The 10,000-nt window shown below is 43.4% G+C and overlaps 2 protein-coding genes across 3 annotated transcripts in view; both read left to right on the forward strand.

The window, feature by feature from the left end:
* Positions 1 to 552: 552 nt before the first annotated feature.
* rpl35a (ribosomal protein L35a) lies at positions 553 to 5,613 on the forward strand. The gene is made up of 5 exons (XM_083637426.1): positions 553 to 578; positions 1,425 to 1,460; positions 2,433 to 2,585; positions 2,801 to 2,945; positions 5,529 to 5,613. The coding sequence occupies exons 2-5, from the start codon at positions 1,450 to 1,452 to the stop codon at positions 5,550 to 5,552; spliced, it is 333 nt and encodes a 110-aa protein (XP_083493552.1). The 5' UTR covers positions 553 to 578; positions 1,425 to 1,449; the 3' UTR covers positions 5,553 to 5,613.
* A 2,349-nt stretch (positions 5,614 to 7,962) lies between these two features.
* Positions 7,963 to 10,000, forward strand: part of rnpepl1 (arginyl aminopeptidase like 1) — a 20,294-nt gene continuing 18,256 nt past the window's right edge. The window contains exons 1-2 of one of the 2 annotated variants that reach the window (XM_083637340.1): positions 7,963 to 8,171; positions 9,171 to 9,370. In XM_083637340.1, the coding sequence (XP_083493466.1) occupies positions 9,222 to 9,370 (149 nt within the window). In that variant the 5' untranslated portion in view covers positions 7,963 to 8,171; positions 9,171 to 9,221. The remainder of the gene's footprint in view (positions 8,172 to 9,170; positions 9,371 to 10,000) is intronic. The other variant, XM_083637341.1, reaches the window with a different exon arrangement.

A 10,000-nucleotide genomic window follows, 5' to 3' on the forward strand; every position in this document is an offset into this window, starting at 1 on the left:
ATTCGTCAATGGAGTTTGGTATGCCGGCTAATAATGTAAAAACATTGGCCTCAGAATTCGACTACTTTACTCGTGATTGAGTGTTCAGAGTGCAGTCGAATTCTGACTTCTGAGCACTGACCTAAATGACATGTGACGTCAGAGGCAACATATGACATAATAACAGTTCAGGTCACACTTACTCACATTTGGGATGGATGGAAAGTGTATTCTACGAAATGAGAATAACGTCCACACACAGTCAAGCTTGAGTCTGGTTGAGTTTATATCCGTCACTATGGCAACCCATGATGGCAACGCACCGAGGCCCCTTGAACCAAACGTTGGGGGTATCGATATGTGCACGCGCACTTGTTGTTCCTAAACAGAAGCTTTGGACGTATCGTGTACGCGCCTGCTGCGTGTTATTGGTATAAAGCTGTCGCGCGGGGACAGAACATTATTTATCGCTAAACGTCAGAAACATTTAAATCAACCCGCAATTTTGGATCAGGCGCCTACGCGGACACCCATGTCAACAAATAACTTCCCAGCGTGCCTTTCGGTCTTCCTTTTCCTCCATTTCTGTCACAGTGCAGGTAAGCGCACCAGACACGGAGAGTTAAAATGACAAATTAAAAGCTGATTAACCTGATATTTCTTATTGATACTCATCACAGCGGATCGATTGATTGATAGATAGATATATTAGCGGGTTCGCGCTCTGCTGCAGCCTCGGATGGTGGAGATTGGGTTTGGATGATGCTAGGAAGCTAAGCTAAAGCTAACAGTCCATTCTGCCACTCGTCTCTGCAAGCGCTGAAACGGTTGACTGTCCCGGTGTCTCCGTGTATCACAGTGTTACTGTGTCTCTAACGTTTCCGTTGATCTCTCTTCTCTAAAGTCTTGCTAGAGGGAGTTCTCTGTCCACTGCTTGTCAATAGACCGATAGCAGCTAGTTAAGGTGGCTACGTGGCTAGTAGTATTTGGCTAACTGGCTAGCTAGCCAGAAGTCAAGTTGTCAGAATCAGCTTCATATTTGACAGACAGACGGGTTTTTCGTTGCTCTGTGTACTTACACAGACTAGACACACAGATCAAAAGGAACGACAAAGCTAAACTGGTAAAACCTAAACAATTTAACTACAAATGCAAAACAAATGTAAACGACACTGGCATTTGTAAACAAAATACAATGGTGCAAAGATGCACATGAGGTAGGTGAGTTAGCGTGGGTTAAAGTTAGCTGCGTGTAACGTGGGTAATGACGGCCAGTTTGATATCAGGCTGCTCAACTGTCACCACACTTAATGCCAGGAGTCAGCTGTTGTGACTTAACACAGACGTGAACTAGTTTTAGTCTCCACTACATCAGTCCCTACAGACCAGGCAGCATTGTTTATTAGGTGGGAATTTGTGTGTGCTCATGTGTGTTTTGTGTGTAGGTGGATCACCTGGAGAAGACTCACCATGCCAGGAAGGTAAGAGCTCACCACACTCACTGTGCTGCTGTGTGTACTGCCTGTAGTATAGAGGCTGTGTACTACCTGTAGTATAGAGGCTGTGTACTTACTGCCTGTAGTAACGGAGGCTGTGTACTACCTGTAGTACAGAGGCTGTGTACTGCCTGTAGCATGGAGGCTGTGTACTTACTGCCTGTAGTAACGGAGGCTGTGTACTACCTGTAGGAAGGGAGGCTGTGTACTACCTGTAGTATAGAGGCTGTGTACTGCCTGTAGGAAGGGAGGCTCTGTACTACCTGTAGTACGGAGACTGTGTACTACCTGTAGTATAGAGGCTGTGTACTGCCTGTAGGAAGGGAGGCTCTGTACTACCTGTAGTACGGAGACTGTGTACTACCTGTAGTATAGAGGCTGTGTACTGCCTGTAGGAAGGGAGGCTCTGTACTACCTGTAGTACAGAGGCTGTGTACTACCTGTAGTATAGAGGCTGTGTACTGCCTGTAGGAAGGGAGGCTCTGTACTACCTGTAGTACGGAGACTGTGTACTACCTGTAGTAACGGAGGCTGTGTGTACTGCCTGTAGTACGGTGGTTTTTCCACTGTGTTCTATCTACACAAGTGGGGCTACAGACCCACGTTGCTGCATGCTACAGGTCTCGCTCAGGGTTTTGGACACTTCTAGCTCCAAACTGATGTCGTAGTCCTGGCCAGTGATTGGTTCCCCCGAAATCCTGGGGCCACCAATCAGTAATTACTTTAGCGATCAGGCAAGCCCACCCAACCTGACTCTGTTGAATTTGGAAAATGAACCACTCATTTGTACTGTGACCTGTCATTCAATTTTGACCCGTAGACCCGCCCTCACAACAGGAGTTGTGGCTCCGAAGTAGCACAGGCTCATGTATGTGGATTGTGCGATTAAACATATTTTGAGTCTGGGGAGACACTACAATGTGACTGTGTCTCTCCTCGCATCTCTCTCCCTCTCAGACTGTGGAGTAAGGCTATCTTTGCCGGCTATAAGCGCGGCCTGAGGAACCAGCGCGAGCACACGGCTCTGCTGAAGGTGGAGGGAGTCTACAGCCGCGATGAGGTGGACTTCTACCTGGGCAAACGCTGCGCCTACGTCTACAAGGCCAAGAAGTAAGTACAGAGAATACACACAACGTTATCTCAGCTGGCTTTCAGTGAAGAACATGAAGGGAAGAATGACTTGAGTCTGTACTGTGACAGACCGTCTCAATGAGATGATATCAGCTGTGAGCCTGTTTCTGCTTTCAGGTGACCAAAAATACATCAAAACTGACCGAGAATAACTGACAAAGTACGTTGTTTTGACTGTGTCTGTGTGTGTTTAGGAATACGGTGACGCCGGGTGGTAAGCCCAACAAGACGCGTGTGATCTGGGGCAAGGTGACGCGTGCTCACGGCAGCAGCGGCATGGTCAGAGCCAAGTTCAACAGCAACCTGCCCGCCAAAGCCATGGGCCACCGTGTCAGAGTGGTGAGTCTGTCGCCCCCACGCCACTTCCTGTCTGTCGCCCCACGCCACTTCCTGTCTGACCCAGGCCACTTCCTGTCTGAACGCATGCGACTCAAGACTAGTGTTGACTGCTTAGTAGAGCGCTGTGACCAGAATGCCCTTGTTATAAATACCAAGGAAACTCGGGAAATAATTTCTGGGATTCTTACCCATCCCCCAGTAGAAATCCACAATGAGGAAATCAAACAAGTTAAATCATCTAAATGGCAGCATTCCATCGGCGGCGTATTCATTTTCTTTGTGGGTTGAGCTCTTTTAAGCTGATGCTGCCAACGACCGGTTAAAAGGGGCAGGCACTTTCAAAAGATACTTGGCAGGTGATTCGATAAACCGTCTTGTCTGTCACGGGCTAACTTGAAGTTCACTTAGGACTGCCTCCTTCCTCGGATGCTGATTGGTCTGAACCGCCAAACAGTGATGCTCAACCCAAGGCTCTAGAGCCACATGCGGCTCCTTTATGGGTAGTTGAGGCTCTTTTTAGTCCTACTTACAATAAATAAATGTCAGGCAACTCAAAACACTATTTATTTCTGCCTCCAGCTCTCAGAGGCTCTCTGTCAGGCAGCTCAAAACACTATTTATTTCTGCCTCCAGCTCTGAGGCTCTGTCAGCTCAAAACACTATTTAGCTCTTCCTCCAGCTCTCAGAGGCTCTCTGTCAGCTCAAAACACTCTTTTCTAACGTGTCGCACTCAGTGGATTTCTATTGTACCTGCAAATGCAGCAGTAGCGTTACCAGACATGTTGGCGGAGTCACTGTATGCATCGTAATCGGCACACAGTGCACTGGAAAAAGCAAAAACTGACAAGTTAGTTTCATCTATTGTCCTTTCAGAAATGCATTCAGCATCTGTGGCAGTCAGACACGATACAAAATGATACAATGCAAACAGTTATGATGGATATGACCAATATTCCTCCCATACTGGTCTTTCATTTTAATTTTCTTGTCTGTCGCTGGTTTTATGTTTTTTATATACATTGTATGCTTTTAAATGCTGAACTGTTTTACATGCACTGTAAGGTGACCTTGGGTGTCTTGAAAGGTGCCTCCAAATAAAATGTAGTATTATTATTATTTGAGCACAAAGTGCGACACCAACCCCAGTGATAGATTATGTCTTGAGAGTTTATTTAGCAGAGCTATACCGGAGTGAAGTCTATCTAGTGTATTAATTATCTTTGCTTCACTTAATCTCGATGCATCGACGCACGTTATGCAAGTCGTTTGACGTCGTCGATGACGTCGGGACAGTCCCACATGACGTATTCACTTCAGCTTCCTGCCTGGCTGCAGTCTGTCCAGGCAGGAACGAGCTTCTGCTCTTAAATTAGGACTGCACGATATGCAAAAAAACAAGAATATTGCAATTATACTGACATATTGCGATAATGCAATATTATTATTCAAATATTTGTATAGATTTTTTTTCAAACGGACAAAAAAAACCTCACAAAACGTAAGCCCCCGTTTCCCACATGGAGACACAAAAAGAAAAGACAAAACAAAACTGCAACGTATAACTGATGACCACTACCTCACACAGTTCCCATCTCCACCTTATTATAGAAACATAAAAAGTCGACAGAATATAATTTTACTAATGCAGCATATTGAGACTCGCGATAATGCAATATGATTTTAGCGGGAATGGTAATTTTTGGATTTCATTTTCACTGAAAAAATAAATCAAAAAATGTGGTGTGATTTTGACTGGGCTCTGTACCAAACGAGCATCTTCCCTTACGTCTGGAGAATAGGACTTGTAGGCCGGGGCATCTCTGTAGCGCCACAATGCTTCATTGAATGCTATGTTCAAGCGATGTGGAAAAAAACGGTAGGCAAGCACTGCTTTGTTTCATGTTTGTGCAGGTGCAGAATGTACGTGCTAGTTGACAGTCTGCTATAGTGTTTTGAGGTGTGTCCAAGTGCAACGTTTTGCTCCCGACACAGGAGACTTGAGGTGATGCAACGGTCACCTCGCTGTTCCTTTTGAAGTTGGGTTGGCGTTTTCCAGCCTTTTTTTTGTTTTGTTATTTAAGTTTTTTATTTACCATTTTTAAACATAACAAAGACAACGACCGAAAAGAAAAAACATTACAGGACAAGACAATAAAAACTAAATAACAATAAAATAAAAAGGACAATAATTGGGATGGGGGGGAGGGGGGGGGGGTGATGCAGGGGTGTCAACCTGAGCCCGCCATAGAATACAATGGTATTTGTACAACAAAGATGCCGCAGATATTAGACATGGGTTTCATTACCAGCAAAAGACAATATAATGAAAGAAGATACAGAGCAGAATAACACAAAAAATGAAGAAAAACCTACGTACTCAGGTTAGGAACTTGCGAACAATATCCCAGTGGTCGTCCTCAAGACCCTTATCAAAGTCCTTTAACAAACAGGCTGCATGCTCCATGTTTAATAAGTCCAGGTATTCCTCCAACCATGAGTCCCTGGAGAAGCAGGTTGGTTTACGTTCCTTCCAATTTAAGAGTTTTCCAGCCTTAACTGAGCCATCTTGTCTGTGTCTTCCAGATGCTGTACCCCTCTCGGGTCTGAACAGGATCAAGATGACCCGTCGCTGTTGTTTTGTACAGAACCAATAAACCAGTCAGTTGAACCAGCTGCCTTCCTGTTCACTTTTTTTGATCCAAAAACAGGGCACTTAAAGCTGCTGTAAGTGATATAATTTTGTTCAAATCCAAAGTGTCAGTATTTAACTACTTGGGAATGAGAACCGTTTTACAGCACCATTTCAAGGAGAAATTTCTGCAAAAACGGTTTAACGTTTTCAGATGTGTTAGATCGTGTGCAAAATAAATCTGCATTGTTTTTCTGAGAAGGTCTTTAACTGAATGATTCCCCAAGTGGTTTTGTGTCTGCCTGGTATTTGTCTATGTTTTCACTCCATGAGTTTGCATCCCTGGTCCTCTCTGGACCTTCTGCTCCATCAGGTTTGACCACTGGTTTGTCTTGTCTCGTCTCAGCCTCTAGGCAGCTGCCCTCCTTGTACGAAGTACCATGGCTTGATGTTATTAGGCACCTCAGTCCCATTTCAACTGTTTGCTCACACAGTAGACATGGAGCGACCGGTCTGACTGCTGGTTCAGCACCTCGCACTGTTTACAGCGGAAACATGTTCATTTATTTACACACACAAAAAGGGATACCCTCCAGCACTGGCTTGCACCAGCTGTTCAAACTTAGCCTAGTTTGAAACATAGTCTCACTAAGTCCCAGTTCACTACTAAAAGAACAACGGTTGCACAAAGTGAAATAAAACCCCTCAAAGTTTGGACACGTGTTTTGGTAGATCACAATCTGGGAACGCAGTCTTTTTATGTGAAAAATAGACTGGTGGGTTCCCAGATAGGGTCCATCATAGCTCTACTGTTACTGTGTCCTCAGTGTTGTCTTGTCTTATATGAAAGCCTGTTCATTTCCATTCACAACAGTCTCATTTGTATGGATCTTGCATTTGTGAGATGACCAGCACAACTGATTTAAGTGAAATGTGCCAAATTGCCCTGCCATTGTCAGACAGTATCCTCTTGGTATTGACTTGTTTTGAGTTGTTTGGGGGATTGGATGATTTAACTCTCCATCAGTAAACAAGGAACAGACGAAATCATTGAACACAGGAGCCTGCATTTTTCCATGTACCCCTATGTAAGCTACTTGGATGAGAGACCGCCTGGGAATACCAGATGCTGTAGGCTTTTACTCTGTCCGGACAGCAGAGGGCGCAGGGGGACACTCAATGGAAAGTCCTCTGGTATTTTAAAACCTTATTCTCCAGGCATGTTTTACCTTTGTTTTATTAACATTTACTTCTACTTTAATTTCCAATATTTAGCCTAAGTAATTTAATCTAAGAAGATTACTTTTGATACTTAAGTACAGACCTTTAGCCTACTCAAGTAATATTCTAATAGGTATCTTTCTGGTAAGATATCTGTACTTCTACTCAAGTGTGGCTTTTAGGTACTTTATCCACCACTGAATAACGTTACACTTGCACATTAAAAATGAAAGAATCAAATAAATAAATCACCTTAAATCAGCTGTGACCCTGATCCTGATTGGCTAGGCAGCCCCCCCCTAGTTTTTTTTTACATGTTTATTACATAGATACACGGTAAACCAAAATAAAGACAAAATCACAAACAAAGATCCAGGGTTGCAGCTTTCTTATCTTTTTCAGTAAAATAATTGTTTTGATGTACATTTTCAAATGCCACAAATAAAGCTTTGGAATTGCTAAATTTGGATTTATGAATATGAAATTTGGCTAAAATAATACATTGATTATATATAATTATTTAATTCTATTACTATTGTTATTGAAGAGACCAAACAGTACTGTTTGAAGTAACCTCACGTCACCAGGCTCGAAGATACTGTTGGAGAGAAAAGCCAGTCTTTTTTGTTTCTCTTTTTGTTAATGAGCCCACAGCTAAGGAAATCAATGTTATTTCCTAATTTAATCTGGAAAAACAAAACTCATGATCTTAAAAATGCAGTACTTTCTAACAGCAGGGCAGAGGGAGTTCTAGAGGTGTTACATTTCCATGCCCTCTTTCCCCCTCTTTTTGATTGAATTTTCCGTATTATTAATTAATTGTATTCTAACAATGATTCTAACATGTCAATTTGTCTTGTCAATCATTAATGATTGTATTTTTCATTCATTTCTGTTACATCTTTAGAGCTCTCTTGTATGCTGCTGTGTTATTGTCTGTCGGACTTAATTTGTACATCTTTTTTGTAAATAAAGTTTTAGAAAAAAAGAGAAAAGCCAGTCAATGTTGGTTGCGCCCCCCGCTGGCCGGTCGCGCTCCAAACTTTCCTGCTGTCAGTGACTTCCTGTTTTGAGCCTCCTCTCCTGGCTCTCTGTGTGTATTGTGTGAAACTCTCCTCTCGGAGTCGAGCTGTCCGGGAAACAGACAGCTGACAGCGGGGAGACGGGCAGTGGCAGTGGAGCAGTCGATCCTGATGGATTTTACATAAGAGTTTTTCTTCTTCCTCTGAAACATCCTAATGTGTCTTCACGTTAGCTTCATTAGCCGGTTGTGCTAACCGCCGGCTGTCTTTTTGTGTGACTGTAAACAGACTTTGTGCCTTCGCCCTGCCACAAACGGCGAGCTAACTGGACCTGCTAGACCCGAGCTAAACCAGGTTTGGATCCATTTACACCGTTTCTGTGTGGGCTTTAAATGACGTCAGTCCTGCTGACCCGGATCACAGTGTAGACCGGTCCTGACCCGGGTCACAGTGTACTGTAGACCAACAGGGGTGTCAAACTAATTTTAGTTCACTGGGCCAGACAAAGAAAATCAATGCATATAATAACCTATAAACCTCCAAATTGTCCTCTTTTCTTTTCCTGTAAAGAATCACAGGTACATTTTAAGAACACATAATAGGGTTACCTCTCCTATCATAGGCCAATCAAACAAATGATCAAATCTGCTGTGTGTAACTGCATTACAATTGACGGCAACTGTGGAATTACCTATATTCGAGGTTATAAGGTTAATAGTTGACCATTTAGTGGTGAATACAGAAAACATGAATAGACTACTATTTATATATTTATTTATTTATTGAACTTTCTCCTGAAACTAGCAGGCCGGTTATGGCCCCCGGACTAGATGTTTGAAACCCCTGATCATTGGTTCAGTGATCAGTGACTGATAGGTTAGGGATGTCACGGATATTAGAATTTCTACTTCAATACCGATACCCAGGAAAATATCAATACTCGATATACCACGGGGGGAAATGACAACACGTGAGGGAAAGCACTGCTAGTATCCATATTGTTGCAAATGAGTATTTTATCCATTTCACATTGAAACTATCGATACTTTGGACAACACCTAGTTTTAACTGTAGTCCGCCTCAGCTTCAGTAAGGCTGAACTCAGTGAGTCTTGCTTATGTCTGTCCTGTTAAAGGGTTTAATGTGTCTGTCCTGGGCTAGTGACTGTTGCTGTAGGTTGTCCACGGTTAAGCGTTGAGCCTGGGTTGAGCCTGAGATTAGCCTTTTATTTTATTTTATTTTATTTGACAATAATATTAAAGCAGTAAGACAAATACATCACAGTTTAAATATGTCAATCATAACACAAATGTCCCAGACTTATTTGCACTGGGGTGGTTGATCTGTTGACAGTGAAGATGGTGTCCGTGCAGATGTCCACACAGCCTGTGTGATAGCTCCAGCATGGCAGAGCTGCACCAGAGGCCCACCACACTGTGCTGCTGCCGTAAGGTCCTCCCGCCCGCCTCCGGGGGGCGCTGTGTGGAGCCGGGCGGCCCGGGTCCTCCTGGCCCCGGGGTGAGCCTGGGTCCCTGGGCGAAGCCTGCTCCCAGGTAGGGATGAAACGATTCGCGGTTTAAATTTGGTTAGTAAAGTAATTGTCTGCTCTACTACTATACTAACCTTCTACTAAGTAAATGGTTAGTATTACCGTTTCACATTTTAATTATCATCAGCGATTATCGCTGCTGCACAGAGCAATGTTTGCTTGTTTATTCAAAGTGAATGTGTCATGTGTACACATTGCACCAAATCCTATTAGCTGCTATATTACTAGTTTAATGTTTGTTTATGCAAACAAAAAGTGCATTTTTTGCTGCTAATTTTATTTGTGGTTTTCAATATAAAACTTGGTGAAATGATTTCAGTGAGATGTTATTCATTTAGTTTGGCTGTACTAAGCTTGCACGTCTTGTTCAAACAGCCATGAAGATCCCCTCTGATGACGCGGAAGTGAATTGAAAAGCTGTAGTTCCTCGAATGGCCACTAGGCGTCAGGGGCAGTAGCCATTTCCCCCATGTTAAAATGCCCGACTTTGTAACAGGATTAAACATCTTTGCAGGCAGGGGCAAAACGCGGTTTTGGTCTATATAGCTAATTTCACCTTTTCGTAACTACTGTAGGGGCGGTGGACTGGGAAGCCAGTATGTGTCCTGGTCGCTGCTGCACTAGCGCCTCCTGT

The sequence above is a fragment of the Poromitra crassiceps genome (genome assembly GCF_964638095.1).
Source record: "Poromitra crassiceps genome assembly, chromosome: 5".
Classification (NCBI taxonomy): Eukaryota; Metazoa; Chordata; class Actinopteri; order Beryciformes; family Melamphaidae; genus Poromitra; species Poromitra crassiceps.

What these genes read in the sequence shown, in the direction of transcription:
- rpl35a (XM_083637426.1), top strand. An exon ending in TACGTCTACAAGGCCAAGAA is followed by an intron (nt 2,586 to 2,800) that starts GTAAGTACAGAG and finishes GTGTGTGTTTAG; the next exon opens with GAATACGGTGACGCCGGGTG. An exon ending in TGGGCCACCGTGTCAGAGTG is followed by an intron (nt 2,946 to 5,528) that starts GTGAGTCTGTCG and finishes TGTGTCTTCCAG; the next exon opens with ATGCTGTACCCCTCTCGGGT.